Below are 20439 nucleotides of genomic sequence, written 5' to 3'. Positions count from 1 at the left end.
CGGATATGTTGTAATGCAGGATTTCCTCAATAAAAAATATTGAAAGAAAATAAAATATAGTTAAATATATAGAAGATAAAAGGAGACAAAAGATGCTGGGAGAGAGATAGATAAAGAAGGTGGTGGCATCAGAGAGGGTTATAGAGAAAAGGAGAGGAGAAGAAAACGGGAAACAAAGAGAAAATTAACATCAGCAGATTACAGAATAGTGAGAGAATGATATACACTATATACAGGGCCGGAACTAGTGTGGTCATGCGAGCGTCGTCACTGCGCATGCGTGTTCTCATCCATGTGACGTCACCATGCATTTATGTACACGTACTCACGCATGACGTCACTGCGCATGTGCAACTTTATCTTGCGCGACAGAGGAAGGAAGGGTGAGCTGGCCGGCTGGGTTGCCCTTTGCCCAGCTGGCCTAGCCCGCCTCTGACTATATGAAATAATATTGGGTAATATAGAATTAAATGGGGTTGTGATATGTTATGCCAGACAATAAACAGGCAAGGTGCTGTGTTTGCAGAAGCTGAATTGTCAGCCAAGAAAAGTCATATGCACAATTTTCACTTTGGGGTCCCTACAGGTCACATACTTATGGGCATTAAACGGTGCATTAGATGAAAATACCAAAATGGAAATAGCAAAATGGTTTTGCATTAAAGTGGGAGAAACCAGAAAGTATTGGGGTGTGAGGCTAATTATAACAATGGGTGTGGCTTATGGTTGTGGGAGAGGCTTGTTTTAGCACACCGCACTTAGGGTTGCCACCTTTTAAAAATATCTTCACCGGCAGGTGGAGGGGGTGGGGTTAAAAGGGTAGGTTGTGATGCTAAAGGGGGCAGGCCATGACGTGCTATTGGCTAGGCGGGTTGTGATGCCAAAGGGGGCAGGGCCAACACGCACGTTTGGCAAGAAGCCCAGGAAAAAAGGTTAGTTTTGAGCAGGCTGGGGGCAGGCCACGGGCTTTTTTTAGGTGTATTATAAATTTACCGGCAGCTACATTCCCGGTAAATTTGTAATATCGGCCCTGGCTGGTGTTTTACCGGCCAGGTGGCAACACTAGCCACACTACGCTCACCACACACAGCATCCCTCCACTTTTTTTCCACTCCAATTCAAGCTCTGGTGCTCTATTTAGTTTTAATTTTATACCATACCGGTGTTTAAAAAAATAATTTTGGTCCGGTAATGTTTGTGTAGGGGTGGTGATTAGACGCTCAGTTCTACCTTATTCTCGATCTCTTTACAAATCCACTCACTTACTCCAAAGGGTTGATAATTTGTGGGTTTTTTAGGCTAAATTAGCTCTTTACAGCTTAGGGCAAGTTTCAACAACGAGACCACAGTCACGATTACCCTTCCTTCTCCAGCTTTGTGGTGTCCCAGGGATACAAATGACTAGGCAGCAACTTTTGGGACCACTCCACCACTCTTTATATCATTTTCTCTCATGTTCTTCATGAACCTGAGCACGTGGCCTTATAATTTATTCCATTCATTTACAATTATCAACTCCACTTCCTATTTATCTATTGGAATTAATTTGGGAATCAGATCTATTTATTAATTACTGCACAGCACTTCAGATCCTTTTGTACTATTTATTTATTTAGCTTACTGATGAATTCTAAAATGAATTGGCGTTTCAATTGAATCAAGTGTTTTTTAATTAGAATTATTTATCACTTAAAGGAATTGATTGATATCCTTGCACTAAACTCTCCTGTAAGCACCTGCACTTTATACACCAATTAGGTAGATCAATTAGTGTTATTTTTAATAATTGATTTCTTGATCTTAAGTTACTGTGAATGAATGAAGGAGTAATATTTGTGAAGTGACTTTTATATGTCATAAGAGGTCAAGTGGGGAACTTTTTCTTCTTATTATACACAATAAAGGCGCATAAAATGTTTTAAACAAAAAAGATGCAGAATTGATAAAGCTGTGTATTTCTCTTTACTCGCCATTTCTGAAATGAGCTAATAGAATCCGTTATACAGTTATAAGTGGTGATAGGTATAAAAGGGAATATTTTGAATTTACTACAGAAATGTGTCCCACAGTACTGGAAGTGAAATATAAAGAGTAATTTAAAATGAGAGTATGTGTATGGCAGAATTTTACTTTATTTTTATTTAAAACGTGAACATTTGTATTGCAAATGATAATTTTCTTTTGTGTATCTTTGTACAGTAGAATTTTACACTCTGTTGCACATTCAATACACAGTTTTATAATGAGACCATTTGATAGTGTCCAATGGAGTTAATGAGGCGATTTACAGCCAACAAATACAACAATCCCACATCTGTCCTCCTGACTGGAACTGGTGCAGCCTACCTTGTATCCCTCTACCTGTTGCTACACTCCCAGCACGTTAGGGTGCTGCTTCTCCTGGGATATTATGAGTTGCGCAACAACAGGTAAAAAGTTGGACATCCCACACTTTCCTTGAAAGCTGGGCGCTAACCTCGTCACTAGGAATTATATAAGGGTTTCCCTTTAACACATAACAGTGCTGTTCCCTGACACGTCAAACCACGCTCCCGGGGTCGGCCTTCAACCTTCTCGCAGCCATTGGCTCGCTAGGCAGCGGCACGTACTCTGATTGGTAGGAATCGACTGGCAGCAGGGTAGGCTGTAGCTGTGCAAAGCCGTGTAGGTAGAACGGCGCCGCTTCCGGGGAGCTGGATTGAGAGAGCAATGGAAAAGCAGAGAGGAGGGCTGGGAATGCCTAGGACTGCCGCAACTCGCTGAACTGAACCGGACACCGAAGAAAGAGCTGATGATACGAAGACGGGTATGTTACACGACACACCATACAAGGGATGGTTCAAAGTGTACTCAATCGGCAGGGTGTGAAGCAGGAGGGACAGGGTGGATCATGGGAGTTGTAGTTCTGCGTGGGCAGGAAAGCAGTTGTTTGATAGTCCTTTGTTATAACGGTTATTATTGCCAGTTGGTGGAACTTGGGAGCGATTGTGCCAGTGTGTGATTGGTATAATTCTGCTGCTTTGCTGCCTGTAATCTGGGACAGAGATCTGCCCTTTCTACCCGGGCACCTTTTTATTATTCATGCCGACCCTTCCCTGACTCCTCAGCTGTGTAACACTGACAACATTCACCCATATCCACTGTATCATAGGATTGTTCTATCCGCTCTATCATAGTATTGTTCTATCCACTCTATCATAGGATTGTTCTATCCACTGTATCATAGGATTGTTCTATCCGCTCTATCATAGGATTGTTCTATCCGCTCTATCATAGGATTGTTCTATCCACTCTATCATAGGATTGTTCTATCCACTCTATCATAGAATTGTTCTATCCACTCTATCATAGGATTGTTCTATCCACTCTATCATAGGATTATTGTTCTATCCACTCTATCATAGGATTATTGTTCTATCCACTCTATCATAGGATTATTGTTCTATCCACTCTATTCTAGGATTATTATTCTATCCACTCTATCATAGGATTATTGTTCTATCCACTCTATCATAGGATTATTGTTCTATCCACTCTATCATAGGATTATTGTTCTATCCACTCTATCATAGGATTATTGTTCTATCCACTCTATCATAGGATTATTGTTCTATCCACTCTATTCTAGGATTATTGTTCTATCCACTTTATCATAGGATTATTGTTCTATCCACTCTCATAGGATTATTGTTCTATCCATTCTATCATAGGATTATTGTTCTATCCACTCTATCATAGGATTATTGTTCTATCCACTCTATCATAGGATTATTGTTCTATCCACTCTATCATAGGATTATTGTTCTATCCACTCTATTCTAGGATTATTATTCTATCCACTCTATCATAGGATTATTGTTCTATCCACTCTATCATAGGATTATTGTTCTATCCACTCTATCATAGGATTATTGTTCTATCCACTCTATCATAGGATTATTGTTCTATCCACTCTATCATAGGATTATTGTTCTATCCACTCTATCATAGGATTATTGTTCTATCCACTCTATTCTAGGATTATTGTTCTATCCACTTTATCATAGGATTATTGTTCTATCCACTCTATCATAGGATTATTGTTCTATCCATTCTATCATAGGATTATTGTTCTATCCACTCTATCATAGGATTATTGTTCTATCCACTCTATCATAGGATTATTGTTCTATCCACTCTATCATAGGATTATTGTTCTATCCACTCTATCATAGGATTATTGTTCTATCCACTCTATCATAGGATTATTGTTCTATCCACTCTATTCTAGGATTATTATTCTATCCACTCTATCATAGGATTATTGTTCTATCCACTCTATCATAGGATTATTGTTCTATCCACTCTATCATAGGATTATTGTTCTATCCACTCTATCATAGGATTATTGTTCTATCCACTCTATCATAGGATTATTGTTCTATCCACTCTATTCTAGGATTATTGTTCTATCCACTTTATCATAGGATTATTGTTCTATCCACTCTCATAGGATTATTGTTCTATCCATTCTATCATAGGATTATTGTTCTATCCACTCTATCATAGGATTATTGTTCTATCCACTCTATCATAGGATTATTGTTCTATCCACTCTATCATAGGATTATTGTTCTATCCACTCTATTCTAGGATTATTATTCTATCCACTCTATCATAGGATTATTGTTCTATCCACTCTATCATAGGATTATTGTTCTATCCACTCTATCATAGGATTATTGTTCTATCCACTCTATCATAGGATTATTGTTCTATCCACTCTATCATAGGATTATTGTTCTATCCACTCTATTCTAGGATTATTGTTCTATCCACTTTATCATAGGATTATTGTTCTATCCACTCTATCATAGGATTATTGTTCTATCCATTCTATCATAGGATTATTGTTCTATCCACTCTATCATAGGATTATTGTTCTATCCACTCTATCATAGGATTATTGTTCTATCCACTCTATCATAGGATTGTTCTATCCGCTCTATCATAGGATTGTTCTATCCGCTCTATCATAGTATTATTGTTCTATCCGCTCTATCATAGTATTATTGTTCTATCCGCTCTATCATAGTATTATTGTTCTATCCGCTCTATCATAGTATTATTGTTCTATCCGCTCTATCATAGTATTATTGTTCTATCCGCTCTATCATAGTATTATTGTTCTATCCGCTCTATCATAGGATTATTGTTCTATCCACTCTATCATAGGATTATTGTTCTATCCACTCTATCATAGGATTATTGTTCTATCCACTCTATTCTAGGATTATTATTCTATCCACTCTATCATAGGATTATTGTTCTATCCACTCTATCATAGGATTATTGTTCTATCCACTCTATCATAGGATTATTGTTCTATCCACTCTATCATAGGATTATTGTTCTATCCACTCTATTCTAGGATTATTGTTCTATCCACTTTATCATAGGATTATTGTTCTATCCACTCTATCATAGGATTATTGTTCTATCCATTCTATCATAGGATTATTGTTCTATCCATTCTATCATAGGATTATTGTTCTATCCACTCTATCATAGGATTATTGTTCTATCCACTCTATCATAGGATTATTGTTCTATCCACTCTATCATAGGATTGTTCTATCCGCTCTATCATAGGATTGTTCTATCCGCTCTATCATAGTATTATTGTTCTATCCGCTCTATCATAGTATTATGGTTCTATCCGCTCTATCATAGTATTATTGTTCTATCCGCTCTATCATAGTATTATGGTTCTATCCGCTCTATCATAGTATTATGGTTCTATCCGCTCTATCATAGTATTATTGTTCTATCCGCTCTATCATAGTATTATTGTTCTATCCGCTCTATCATAGTATTATTGTTCTATCCACTCTATCATAGGATTATTGTTCTATCCACTCTATCATAGGATTATTGTTCTATCCACTCTATCATAGGATTATTGTTCTATCCACTCTATCATAGGATTATTGTTCTATCCACTCTATTCTAGGATTATTATTCTATCCACTCTATCATAGGATTATTGTTCTATCCACTCTATCATAGGATTATTGTTCTATCCACTCTATCATAGGATTATTGTTCTATCCATTCTATCATAGGATTATTGTTCTATCCACTCTATCATAGGATTATTGTTCTATCCACTCTATCATAGGATTATTGTTCTATCCACTCTATCATAGGATTGTTCTATCCGCTCTATCATAGGATTGTTCTATCCGCTCTATCATAGTATTATGGTTCTATCCGCTCTATCATAGTATTATTGTTCTATCCGCTCTATCATAGTATTATTGTTCTATCCGCTCTATCATAGTATTATTGTTCTATCCGCTCTATCATAGTATTATTGTTCTATCCGCTCTATCATAGGATTGTTCTATCCGCTGCATCATAGGATTGTTCTATCCGGACTGCTTCACCTTTAAGTTAACTTTTAGTATGTTCTAGAATGACTAATTCTAAGGAACCTTTTAACTGCCCTTTTTTTAAGCTTTCAAATGAGGGTCACTGACCTCATCTAAAAAACAAATGCTCTGTCAGGATACTCTTTATTATTCCTCTTTCTATCAGGGCCTTTCCTATTCATATTCCAGTCTCTTATTCAAACTGGAGAGCTGCTGATTAAAAAACTCAACAACCATAAATAATAAAAAATGAAATATTAAAATTAATTGTAATTAAAGGTAATTTTACAGTTCAACAACCCCTTTAATACACCAGTATAGTGCTTTTGCTATAGTTTTTTTCACCTACATAAAGGCCTTTATACACTGGTCTGTGCAGGGTATTATTATTATTACTGTAGCTTGGCCCTTTTTGCATTGGTACTTTGGGCCTGGGCACTACTGTAGCATTGGTACCTACATGTTTCCAGCACATTGGCTCAGAGTCTCTGTTTCGTTAACTTTGGAAGCGCTTTATTTACCTTGCAGTTTGGGATTATTGTTTCATTGTTGTTTGAAAATGTACTTTTAATTGCCCCTGAATCCATCTCCCCCGGAATTCATTTGTCAGTTTGAGCCGTTCCAACAAAGAGTCTTTGGCTGTGCTATTAGCTGGACTGTGAGTAGCAGCCTATAGTAACCTCAGACTAGAATTTGTGTCGTACTGTAGTAGTGTTGACTCAGCATGTGAAACATTACTTGTTTGGTAGTCAGGTGGGAGCTGCGTTTGTGATGTGACTCTGGTTGTGACGTTCCCAGTCGCAGTGCCCATGTCAGTAGTATCTCTCCTTAGGGGATGATCTGAGCAGAATCAATGTGTTTTTGTAGTTTGGATGAGCTCTAAAGCCCCACAACTGATCTTTCACCACTTTCATGGGGTAACAGAAACCACAGTGCCAGCGTGTTCCTCAATTGTTACACTAAAAGGCTCCATGTTTTCTCTAAATAAATTCCTCGTTTAATTACCCCCACTGGTCAACATGAATTCAACAAATATCTCTTGTGCTGAGCACACTTATTGCCTGTGCTAGAGTCCTGCGCACACTTACTGCCTGTGCTAGAGTCCTGCGCACACTTATTGCCTGTGCTAGAGTCCTGCGCACACTTATTGCCTGTGCTAGAGTCCTGCGCACACTTATTGCCTGTGCTAGAGTCCTGCGCACACTTATTGCCTGTGCTAGAGTCCTGCGCGGAACCAATTTCTAAGACCTGGACCCGCAACCCGCATATTTTCCCAATTTGATCCGCTACTAGGGATGCACTGAATCAAGGATTCAGCCTTTTTCAGCATGATTCGGATTCGGCCGAACCAAATCCTAATTTGCATATGCAAATTAGGGGCTGGGAGGAAAATCGCGTGACTTTTTGTCACAAAACAAGGAAGTAAAAAAGGTTTTTCCCCTTCCCACCCCTAATTTGCATATGCAAATTCGGATTTGATTCTGGGGTTTGGCCGAATCCAAAATAGTGGATTCGGTGCATCCCTATCCGCTACCCAACCCAGACGCACAACTGCCTTATACGCAACCCGCCGACCACCATCAAACAAAGTGATGGTGTGTGGCAAACCGGAAGTGACATCATCAAAAGTGGGCGGGACAGACACAAATTTTGTAAAACTTTATAAGGCGTAAAATATAGACAATATTACAAGATAAGAAATTTAGATGAGACCCGCAGCTATACCCACACCTGAAAATCCTCCCCTCATTCCGCGGGTAACCCATGGGTATCCGACCCGCTGCAGGACTCTAGCCTGTGCTTTTTCTCTTTTCTCAAGCTAAATAGGACAAATTGAGAAAATGAAACTACTTTCAGTTTCCAGCTCCCTGTTTCTTACCAGCAAGTGTGGGAGGAAAAGATCATTTATTAGATTATCAGTGCATAACCCCCATGTATAATGGACTTTTTTTTTTATCTGTCATCATATAGGGTTGAAGGGAGGGCTCTGTTTGTACAGAGCTGTAGTAGCAGTAAAAATAACAGGCAGAATAGGTTTTTATCATAATTCCTATTTATTTTAATCCAGTTGAAAAAATATGTATCTAGGTATTTACTTTCGCTTTGATATTACACAAGAATGAACTTTGATACAGAATAAGTTTGCTCTTTTTATACAACCTAAGCACAATGTCCCATCCATTGGCACAGTCTTCTACTAACACCTGTGTAACAGGATTAATTGTACAGGCATGGGACCTGTAATCCAGAATAATCAGGACCTGGGGTTTTCCCAATAAGCAGTGTTTACATCATTTGGATCTAAAATCTTAAATCAACAAGTAGGATAGTTTTGCCTCCAGTAAAGATTATTTATATCTTAGTTGTGATCAAGTACAGGTATGGGATCTGTTATCCAGAATGCTCAGGACCTGAGGTTTTCCGGATAAAGGATCTTTCTGTAGTTTGGATCTTCATACCTTAAGTCTACTAAAATAAGATTTAAACATGTATTAAACACAGTCAGGTTGTTTGCTTCCATTAAGGATTACATCTTAGTTTGGATCAAGTACAAGGTGCTGTTTTATGGGACCTGTTATCCAAAATGCTCAGGGCCTGGGTTTTCCGAATAATGGATCTTTCTGTAATTTGGATCTTCATACCTTAATTCTACCACAATATCATGGAAACATTACATCAATGCAATGGGCTGCTTTTGCCTCCAATAAGGAGTAATTATATCTTAGTTGGAATCAAGTACAAGGTACTGTTTTATTTTTACACAAAAAAAGGAAATAATTAAAAAAAAAAAAATCTGAATTATTTGGATAAAATGGAGTCAATGGGAGACAGCCTTTCCGTAATTCGGTGCTTTCTGGATAACGGGTTTCCGGATAACGGATCCCATACCTGTACAGAGAATTTTTTTAAAAAACAAACATTTTTGATTATTTGCCTTGATGGGGTGGCAGAAAAACTGGCATCAGTATTATTTTTATTTAGCTCTCCAGTTTGCAATTTCAGCAGCTATCTGGTTGCTAGGGCCCAAATTACTGTAGCAACCATGCACTGATTTCAATAAGTTACTGGAATATGAATTGAATAGACCTGGAATAGAAAGATGAGTAATAAAAAGTAACAATACATTTGTAGCCTTGCAGATTGTTTGTTTTTTAGATGGGTCAGTAACCCCCATTTGCGGGAAAGAGTCAGAAGGCAAAAGCTGATCACTTGTAAGGCTAAGGCCACACTAGGCGATAGCGCCGCGATTTGACTCGCGGCGACTTTTCGCCGCGACTTTTAAGCCGCAATCGCTGGGGAAACTTTTGCGCTGGCGTCTATGGGGAATCGCGAAAAATCGCCAGCGTAAAAACACACGCAGCGATCTTTTTTCTATTGTCGCTCGAAATCGCCTAGCGAGGCAATTTCGAGCGACAGTAGAGAAAAGATCACACGCGGCGATCTTTTTTCTATTGTCGCTCGAAATCGCCTAGCGAGGCAATTTCGAGCGACAGTAGAGAAAAGATCGCCGCGTGTGTTTTTACGCTAGCGATTTTTCGCGATTCCCCATAGACGCCAGCGCAAAAGTTTCCCCAGCGATTGCGGCTTAAAAGTCGCGGCGAAAAGTCGCCGCGAGTCAAATCGTGGCGCTATCGCCTAGTGTGGCCTTAGCCTAAAAGAGTTGCAGTTGCCCAGTGACTAAAATGACTTTGCTGTGCTCCCTCCCTTCAGAACTTCCATGGTTCAATTCACTTGTACAAACACTCACTTGTCTTCACTGTTTTATGAGCCTTCTGTGTATGTGATAGTGCAGTGTATTTGTCCAGCCTTTCATTGGGGGAAAGATCGTCAGAGCTATAAACTCTCCTCTCTCTAAGATTCACAGCAGTAAAAGCAGGGAGAAAGTGTTCAGCTCTGTACAGAGAGACTGGCATTGCCATCCTATATAACTACATCATTAATGAGACTGAACATGACACATACGGGGGAATGTAATAAAAATCGCTAATGGAAAAACTATTCGCAATGCCTTTGCGCAAACAAATTTTGCTTTGTGCGAATTTAATATAGCTTTTGCGAGGCCGGAAACTGTTTAGCGACCACTTCCGACAGTGAAAGACCGTTTGCGAATTTTATAGTTTGCGCCATGCGCAGTCAATGTAATAAAACTTCTTACTGAAAAAGTCGTTATGTTTGCTCCAAAAGATTACGACACCTTCAAGCACTTCTTATGAGTGCGCAATTAAAATTCGCAATGCGCAATTAAAATTCGCAATGCAATAACAGTTTAAGGAACAATATTACATTGCGAGATGTGGATTTTTAGTCTTATTGGTGCGAATTGTTTTGCTCTTTGCGACTTTTATTACATTCCCCTGTTAGGGTGCTATGTAATAAAAGGTACTAAGTTTGCTCAGGGGCAGTAACCCATAGCAACCAATCAGCAGGTAGCATTCACAGGTCACCTGTTTAAATGTAAACACCTTATTGGTTGCTATGGGTTACTGCCCCTGGGCAAAGTTACTGCCTTATATTACATATGGGGGTTAGACTTTCTTAAAGGAGAAGGAAAGCTACGGAAGCATTTTATTGCCAATAGATTAGCCACAATAGTGCAAGCTACAATGCTATACTTATTTTACCATACCTGAGTAAAAAGCTCTAGAAGATCTGTTTGTTTAGGATAGCTTGGTGTGACATCACTTCCTGCCTGAGTCTCTCCTGCTCACTTATAGCTCTGGGCTCAGATTACAGCAGGGAAGGAAGGGGGGAGAGGAGTAAACTGAGCATGCTCACACCCGGGGCAAGGAGATTTAAGATGGAAACAGGAAGTCTGATACAGAAGCCCATGTGTACACAATAGAAGGAAAGAAATGCAGTGTTTCTTTTGACAGAGGACTCGGAGCATCATTACTTTGAGGGTTTACTGGTATATTTAGGTGGACCTTTTTGATAAGGCTTACTTAGTTTTAACCTTTCCTTCTCATTTAAACTGACTGCTGTTTGATCCCTGCTTCTCTTTGCTTATATCTCTCTAAATCTCACGAGAAATGACACAGAGAGCTCTTCTACACACTTTGCCGTTTATATTTGTCATATTTTTGTCGCAGTTTTTACACTGTTGTTCAAGTATTTGAGACACCTGGCTACAGTCAGACCCAAATATCATGAGTGAGAAAAGGGAAAATGAAGTGAAGGAGCAGAGAAGAATCCTATGAGGTTAGTTCTAAGCAGAGCAGCATGGCAAGACTTTAATGAATGAATTTTCATCCGAGTAGCCAGTAATAACCAGCAGGTGGCAGTGTTGTCACACATGCGTTACATGTGTTATAAATGTTATAAATGTTTCCTTTAGATGTTGGAGAATATAGAGGGGCTTCATTTTGGCTGCTGAATGTGCCACATCATTGAGGCTTATCAGATGTTTTTGTTTTGGAAGTGGTTTTCTCATATTACATGATGGTCGCTCACATTTGTCAGCTGTTTTGTCCACTTTATGTAAAGCTGGATGTTCCACAGCATTGGTGGAAGACCTCAGACAGTGTGCATCTTGTCTGTATGCATCCAAACATTTTGGGGATAAAATGGGGGATTAAAAAGTTTTTCCCATTCCTCAGTATGTACAAGCAAGCAGAAAGAGCGCTATCATGCCAGACTTCATCCTTAAGCTGCGAAAACCTCTTGAAATAAAGAAAATGCGCATAAGACTGTCCAGATATTAATATTCTATTGAAATATTCAATTATGGAGGATAAAGTTATTTCCAATCCCCTTACCCTGCATATGTTGCATGCGGCTAAATGTCTGTTACCAAAAAAAAAATGGAAGTCACCAGAGGCTCCCACAATCGTAGATTGGCTTTCCTCTGTTGAGGATTTTAAACCAATGGAAGAAATCACTAATATAATACAGGTATAGGATCTCTTATCCAGAAACCCTATATCCAAAAAGCTCCGAATTACGGAATGGCTGTCTCCCATGGACTCCATTTTATCCAAATAATTGAAATTTTTAAAAATGGTTTCCTTTTACTCTGTAATAATAAAACAGTAGCTTGTACTTTGATGTTTAAATGAATTTCTAGTAGACTTAAGGTATGAAGAGCCAAATTACGAAAAGACCTGTTATCTGGAAAACCCCAGGTCCCCATCATTCTCGATAACAGGTCCCATACCGGTTCTATAAATCTGTAGTGAACTGCTCTTGTATTCTTTCCATGGACAGTTAGAAATCTATTAATGTCCTTTGCATAGTGACAGTGACTAATGATTATTAATAATGATAATAAACGAATGAGTGGCCCTTTAATCCAAGTATTCAGATTTGGAAATCCATGGGACACTGCAGAGGTCAAGTTGTAGCAGCCAATCATGATGCACCAGAAGGCTTAGTGTAGTTTACTTTTGTTCTTATTTCCTCATATATATTTGTATTTTTTCCGTCTCTTCATAGTGATATACTGACCATGCGTCTTCGAGAAGGACCCACGCACTCTTTCCAGCCCCCCAGTTCAGTCCACTCTTCGCTTGGCAGCCATGTTTACACATTCAGCAATGGCACAGCAGAGGCAGACAGCTCTTCAGAAGAAGAATTTGATGTGATGGAGTTGCGAGCACGGGGCGGTGAACAGCAGCGGATAAATGCATCACGTGAGAAGGTTGGCAATGTCATTCTACTGGAACGCGCCATCACAGAGGATGATAACCTCAACAAACTGGCACTACAGTATGGCTGCAAGGTGAGAACATGAGGGATGTTAAGGACCTCCGCTCAAAATCCTTTACTTTTGCACTGATGAAAAGTCACTTGATTTTTTTTGATTCGGTTCAGCCAGGAACTTGGATTCAGCCTAATCTGAATACTACTGGAAAAGGCCGAATCCCAAACCAAATCCTAAATCCGGTGCATACCTACTCTCTGAGGCATAAGAAAGGGACTGGTGTTAGAAACAAATGGTTTGCCAGAATGGTTTTGTACTTGGTTTAGTATCACAAGGTAACCAATCAGCAGGCACCTGTTTGAAAGCAAATATCTGATTGGCCATTCTGGTTTACTAGACCAAATGAAACTTGATTGTGTTACGTATGTTATGTTTTAGTTATAGTCACATAAAACATTTTGTTGCTGTCCCTGGTGAAACCGACAGTTGATGTATGAGCTGTTCCAGTGTTCTGATTGGCTATAGATTGCTTATAGACCCACAAAGGCAAAAGCAGTTACTGGTCTTTAGAATTAGCTTGCGCAGTGAGGTTTCTACCCTGGTCTTGAATAGGGGCCCTTGTTTATATAATCTTTCTGCTTTTTCAGGTTTCTGACATCAAGAGAGTGAACAATCTTATCACAGACCAGGATATCTACGCTTTAAAGACAATCAAGATCCCTGTCAAGGTTCATGGACTCTTAACAGAAAGACGTGATGAGCTGACTGCTTTCAATGCAAGTGCTCCACCTGAGCCGGAGAAGGAGCTGTCACTACCCTCCATGGAAAGCAGAGACTTCACTGTTTATTTCAAAGCGATTGATCAGAACATTGAAGAAGCAGCAGCACAAACCCACGATCTGTTCAATGAATCTTTTGCCTTGGATTCACCCAGCCTTCCACCCACACGAATCCTGGGGCAGAAGCAGCCCGCTTCAGGGGCAGACTGGGGGATTCGGTGGTGGAATGCAGTTTTTATTATGCTTTTGGTGGGGATTGTTTTGCCAGTATTTTATATAGTTTACTTTAAAACACAGGGAGATTCAGAAGGCACATTTTCCATTGAAGGTAGGACAAATGTCTCCACTTCTCTGAGCCCACACACCAATACAGGGCACTCTATGGAACAAATGACACAGAGAACATCTGGTTTCTCACCCGGCCTTCTGCAGGACACTCACAAACTGCTCAATCCAGGAGGCTGATGTCGGGAGGCGGATTACGGACGTTTACAAGATCAGGTTCTAATGTGCAGAAGTCACTTTACATCCTTTTGGTGCCATATGAATCCACTACACTTCGCTCATGGGTTTCAACCAGACTGACTCAGATGTTTTATCTTATCAGTAATATTTCAGAAGGGATGGGATGAACCCACAGCCTCCCAGGTTGTCTCCTCTCTTGTCTCTGGATTTAGGAGAAAGTTGTGCTTCTGGCTCTACCCCTGAATCACTCACATAATTATCCTTCTTTCATTTATATGAACGCACTCTGTTTTATGTTGGTTCCTTTAGGAAACACTAGATTGTTTAAAAAGTATTATTTATATGTTGGAATGGGGCAGGAAGAAACTTGTCAGAGTAGTGGTTTGTTTATCTTTAACAAATACTTTGTGATCTAACAGGGGATGCGCAGTGGTACAGGCTTGTTCTTTAATCACAACCCTCTCTGCTCCAGTGGTTTATTCCATGCCAAGACTTGGATTGAAGCTGGTAATTCCTAAATAATGACTTCATGTTACTCCCATTGGGAACGTGCAAGTGTATTGGTGGGGCAGCTATTGCATAAAGTAAGACTGTCCAAACCACTGTGCTACCTTCTATCACATAAAAGCTTTGTATTTTTTAAAAAATATTTATGTATGTTAAAGGTTGAATAGATTTCTTTGCTCTGCCTTAGCTGAGGGTTCTGCCTTCATAGTTATATCACCCACAGGCACGTTGATGAGGAGGGTGCAGTTAGCATAAACAAGCATTTCAGATTAAGGATAATTAATTGTGCCATGTATTTTGGAATGTTATTCCTCAGATCCTAAATGTGCAGGGTCGGGGGCCCACCGGGGCTGACACATCAGGGGCACCGCTGCTACTCCCCAGTGGTAGGGCCCCACGCTGCCGGCACGGTTCTGCTTTGCGCATCATGCCTTCCTTACGCAAACGGGGGGAGGTCAGGAGTGCTGGGCCCAGTGTCGGAGTGCCCAGTAGCAGGGCCCCTGCCGCTCCCCCCTCCGAGTGGCATGGCCCTCTTTCCCTCCCCGTGATCTGGCGGTAGGAGGTCAGGATCACCAGCTATGTCTAGCGATCCTGTCTCCGCCTGCGGGGCCCATGAGGACTGGGGCCCACCGGGGTTTTTCCCGGTGTCCCGTCTGCCCAGTCTGACGCTGTAAATGTGTATCATAGATCACTGCCATGAAGCAAGAAAGAACTGTTGCTAGAAAGAAAGTTCAGTGGACATATGCATACCCCCAAACTTATGTATTGCACATTGTTTTAGGTACAATTAAACCCCTTTTGACAGCAGATACAGAAAAAAAAAAAAAAAAGCAAACTATTACTGAATTTCTTCAGCTATCTCAGGGCTATAAACAAGTAAATTTGCCTACAGCAACAGGTTTTGTGAGCAGAGTAATCTCTACATGTGAGCCAGATCAGAACATTTGAATAGTGGCTTTGTGTAGTGAATAAGCTGTGGGACTGCAGATTGAAGGGGTTTGTAAACACAGTACGTACCAGGGCTAGCCTAATAGTCGGCAGAAACTCCATGAAACTGTTCCACCAAGGGTTAAAGCATAGTGGGGTTTAGTACACTTGGGTTATGTAGGGTGGAGCAAGAGTGTTTACATCCAGTTTAAATACTGCCGCAAATATGTAAGTCAACAGGTCAGATGCCTCATTCCTCAGAAGTAATGCTGAACTGTTTCTCTTCAGGGAAATATAAACTAAGCAGTTCATCCAGATACACGCTGAATCACCACTGTGCGCAATGCGTTTCATGTCATTCCCCCCCCCCCCAGCTGTAGTGTTTGTTTACAAATTAGTTAATGAGCAATGATCCCAGCATAGAGTACAGGATGGTGCAGATAAAAGGCAGACATTTCTAGATACAGACTCTGGTGACATTTCCATATCCACATGTATACATTTCAATACAAATTTATTTATGAAAGTCTCACCATTCATCCATTTGGGAATATTTGCAATATTTTTCTAACTACAATGAAAGTAACATTTTGTTGGCTGTATAGTAACTCACAGATACCTCCAAGGAGAGAAGATATTGGGGCACAGGGCTGATGGGCTGCTTCTCACACCCCCCCAGCCAGTGCCAAATAATAACATTTACTGTGCCAGCTCATAGTGTAGGGAATCTGCACTCGTATTCAACACACCCTGGAATAATAGGGGGAGAAGTATTTTGCCAGTGGAGCTCTAGTCTGGAATTTGGAGGTTGGCTGTGGAAATGCTGTAATGTTCCCTTAACAGAATCGCTTACTAAACTGCAAATCTACTGCATTATTGGGATGTCACATGTCTCTAAATAACTGCCTAACATTTTTAGAGTATTGATGTTTGAAACAGCTTCAAGAGTACAGTCATTTTAGCAAACTGCAGATTGTTTGGTGCTGGACATTACCTTCATATAGCTGATCCAAGACTCATTGGAGCAACACTTGCTTTGCACCCATAGGAGATATTACCCATTCATTGCTCTACATTTGCTCCAGCAGTTCTGATTTAACCCAATTGCCCAGCTATTTGTTTACCTCGGGGCAGTTTAATGGTACTGTCCAGAATTATATCTGCTAGTGCCTCATCATTTTCATGGAAGGGTGTAGGGGGACGTATAGCAAATAGTTATATTTAAAAAGATATTTTTGTAAAAAATCCAATGTTCTACACAAAAAAATCGGTGAACACCAGAAAGAGTTTCTCAGTCATTCTCAGAGGCAGTTTACCATAATAGGAATATTTATTTGAAAGGGACGCACCAAATCCATATCTGGCTTAAAGCCACATAACTTTTTTAATTGTTTATTTCTAGATCATTATAAAAGTACCAATGGCAATAGATTCATAGAATTCTGGGTAATGAACCCCTAGGGGGGAAAAATGCATGGTGCTGCTGCGGGTGGCATACAAAGTGTTGAATCTCTTGGCAATCGGATGCAATTTTCTTTGGATTCTGCAAGTCTGGGTTGGGACTTGAATACTGCCTTGGGCCAAATCTTTTGTAATGGGTTTAATGCAATTCTACAATAGCAGGGGTTCACTGGGTGGGAAGCTGAAATGCAGGAGAGAAGTTTTGGCAATGACAAACAGCAAATGAATAACTGCAGAATGCGTTTTGTTCCAGTGATCCTCGTAATCTCTTACTGTAAGATCTGAAAGTGGTATTAAAATAAAGTAATCCGTGTAAGACTCTGGTTTTCTTTTTAATTGTTGTATTTGGGTAAAAATGGTAATTTTTTTTTATGGGTGCAGGTGGACACTTTTCCCATGGGAATACTAGCAAAGCTGCGGTATAACTCGTATCTCTCCACTAGGAAACTGAAAGGTTCACCACTGAAACTCAATTACTACTATTATACATTATGCACCATATCTATAGTTCATTCCTTGTGTAAGGAGCCCAGACAAGTGATGATACAATTGATTAAGCAGTTTGTGCAGTCCCTGGGTGTATATTGTACCTGCAGCTGCCCCTACATACGCTCCATAGCTCTGACGCTGTTCCACACCTCCACCTCTGACTACTGGCTGCTCTACTTTCACCTGTTGGAATGAAGATAAATAAATTCAATAAAATCAATAGAATACGTGCAGAGACACTCTGTATTCCACCTTTAGAATAAATAGCCACCATTTTTATGAACGAATATAGTTAATTTACTTATACAAGCTTGGGGCCCTGGCACAATATAACTGCACCCAGATGCTCTTGTGTCTGTCCAGCTCCGCAGCAAAGCTCCAGCAGCAGACCCCATACAGTATATATTCTTATTATAGGTCACTTTGCTCTTGGTAAAGTGTGGAATTCAGTGTGCCTGCCTAACATAGACATTATTCAACAGAGCAGTTACTGGCTCTGGTAACCAGTGCAGACTAATTATATAGCACCCCTCCTTCCCATTTATGTTACCCAGGGAATATTTAGAGTTAGGGTAGGACTTAGACTATTTCCGCGCGATCCGACGCTCTGCGCAAAAACAAGGTAAGTGAATGCATTGTCGGATGGTGTCGCAGCGTTGATCGGACGCTGCGTCTGCATCAGACAGTTGTGTCACGTCGGATCAACACTTCGACTTCATCTGATACTTCCATTCATCTGACATTTCCTTGTTTCTGTCGCATCCGTGATGCCTGCGTTTTTGCGAAGTGCGTCGGATCGCGCGGAAATCTTCTGTGAAGTCCTACCCTAAGACAGGAGCTAAATTGCACCACTGGGTTGGCTGAAGCAACCAATCAGATCTTGGCCTTCATTTTAACTGGTAGTAGACCCATCAAAACATTTTGTTGATTGGTTGCTAAGAGCAACTGGATTTGTGTGCAATATTGCAATATTGTAAAGTGAGTCCTATGTGTAAGCTCCAAATTCTGAGAAGGCCGTTCCATTTAAAGTAATCATTCATATATATTTTTTAAATGGTTCCCTTTTTCTGTAATAATAAAACAGTAACTTGTACTTGATGGTAACTAAGCTGCACAAATCCATATTGGTAGCAAAACAATCCAGACAAAGGTGAGCATTGATACAGATTTTTCCACCTGTACACCTTCCCTGCAAAGACTCACAGGGTGTGCCACTGCCCATCCATCTGCCATAGAAAAAGAAATTGTGCAGAACTGCACTCGCTGATGTTAGGGGGACAATGGAATTAGTGCAAGCAAATAGTGCAAGAGGATAGGGGCAATAGCAACTACCCTCTTGCAGCATGCGAATGGCACACGCATTGGTAAGCTGCAAATGATGGCAATTGTCATCCAAAAAGTGCACATTGTACCATCTTCTGCATTTGTAAATGAACCTTCTTATGTTTTGGGCTTCCCAAGGCAACCACAGCCCTTTAGCAGTAAAGATCTGTGTCTCCAAAGATGCCCCAGTAGCTCCCCATCTTCTTTTCTGCTGATTCACTGCACATGCTCTGTGCTGATATCACTTACTGAGCTTAGGGACCCACTCACAATATACAGTACACATAGAATAGAAATGTCACAATATAAGGCTGATTAGTAATTAATACTGATAATTACTACATGGCAGCACAGAAACCAGTGCAACTAGCATCAGAATTTCATAATCAGACCTGTAGCATCAGCTTTATTACAGGCCAAACTAATTTTCTGCTGGATAATTTCCGACGACCCCTAAGCTTAGCTTCTCAACAGCTGCTCAGAGCCCACTGAGCATGTGAGTGTCACAGACACTTTCCAAGATGGTGACCCCCTGTGACAAGTTTGAAGTCCTGGATCATTGCTGCTATTGACAAGCTGAAACTTTAGGCTGGTGCAATAAGTTCAGTATTTAAAACATGGTATTTTTAGCCATATTCATTTTAGGGTTTAGTTTTCCTTTAAAAGGCACGCTGCATTACAAAAAGCATCCAATGAGGGCAGTGCATATTGAGTTTACTCTGTATAATGTATAGTTATCAGTAATATGAATGTTCCCATGGTAATCATCTTGCTTCCTGGGAATTCTACACTACAGCGGTTGAGACAAGACACCTTAGCGACGTTCCTTAGCCCACAAACGGCACGTTTATTCCAAAAACGACACAACCCGGGGTGTAGTGCACAGTAAAAGCCATTATATTTAGTGAATGCAAGATACAAATAATTTACAATCTCTAGTATTTCTTTAACCATTCAACAAAAAGTCACAAGAATATCCATATGTTATAAAGAGAACATATCCAGGGAGAAAATCTCGGCTAAATGGCTAGTTGAGTTCCCCCTTTCCATTGAGTGAGCACGACAAAGGCCCGCTTCTGTCGCCAGTGAATATACACCTGCACACTGAGAACTGCTTAGAGCAACTACAAACATTGTCAATTGGTTTATTTAAATATCATTTACATGAAGCAAACAGTATCCACTAGCTATACAAAGTGAACTAACCCAAGCAAGAGATATTTGCATGTGTGGTTGATCGGGATTCTGTACAGCGTTTTCTTATTTATAATCCCAGTCCTGGTAAGTGGCTCTAGAGTATGTGGACACGTTCCACTTCATTACCCTGTGTGTGTGTGGGCACTATGCGTATCTTGTGTGCAGATCGCAAATCATATTAAACATATTTGTCTCTGCATGTAAAAGAAAGAAATGATGGATGATATACTCACCGTAA

General features: G+C 40.1%; 1 protein-coding gene across 3 annotated transcripts; it reads left to right on the top strand.

The window, feature by feature from the left end:
- Window positions 1-833: 833 nt before the first annotated feature.
- On the top strand, window positions 834-17508 carry lysmd4.L (LysM, putative peptidoglycan-binding, domain containing 4 L homeolog). Of its 3 annotated transcripts, XM_041585152.1 has the most exons (4): window positions 2514-2806; window positions 11504-11612; window positions 12846-13131; window positions 13701-17508. In XM_041585152.1, exons 2-4 carry the CDS (start codon window positions 11608-11610, stop codon window positions 14295-14297), a joined length of 888 nt encoding a protein of 295 aa, XP_041441086.1. In that variant the 5' UTR covers window positions 2514-2806; window positions 11504-11607; the 3' UTR covers window positions 14298-17508.
- The last annotated feature ends 2931 nt before the right edge of the window (window positions 17509-20439 follow it).

Source organism: Xenopus laevis, chromosome 3L (assembly GCF_017654675.1).
Source record: "Xenopus laevis strain J_2021 chromosome 3L, Xenopus_laevis_v10.1, whole genome shotgun sequence".
NCBI lineage: Eukaryota > Metazoa > Chordata > Amphibia > Anura > Pipidae > Xenopus > Xenopus laevis.
Note: the sequence above shows the minus strand (reverse complement) of the source record. Positions and strands in the feature narration are given on the sequence as shown.

Excerpts from the sequence above, each read along its gene's own strand:
- lysmd4.L (XM_041585152.1), top strand. Across the intron at positions 13,132-13,700 it reads CACTACAGTATGGCTGCAAG|GTTTCTGACATCAAGAGAGT; the intron begins GTGAGAACATGA and ends CTGCTTTTTCAG.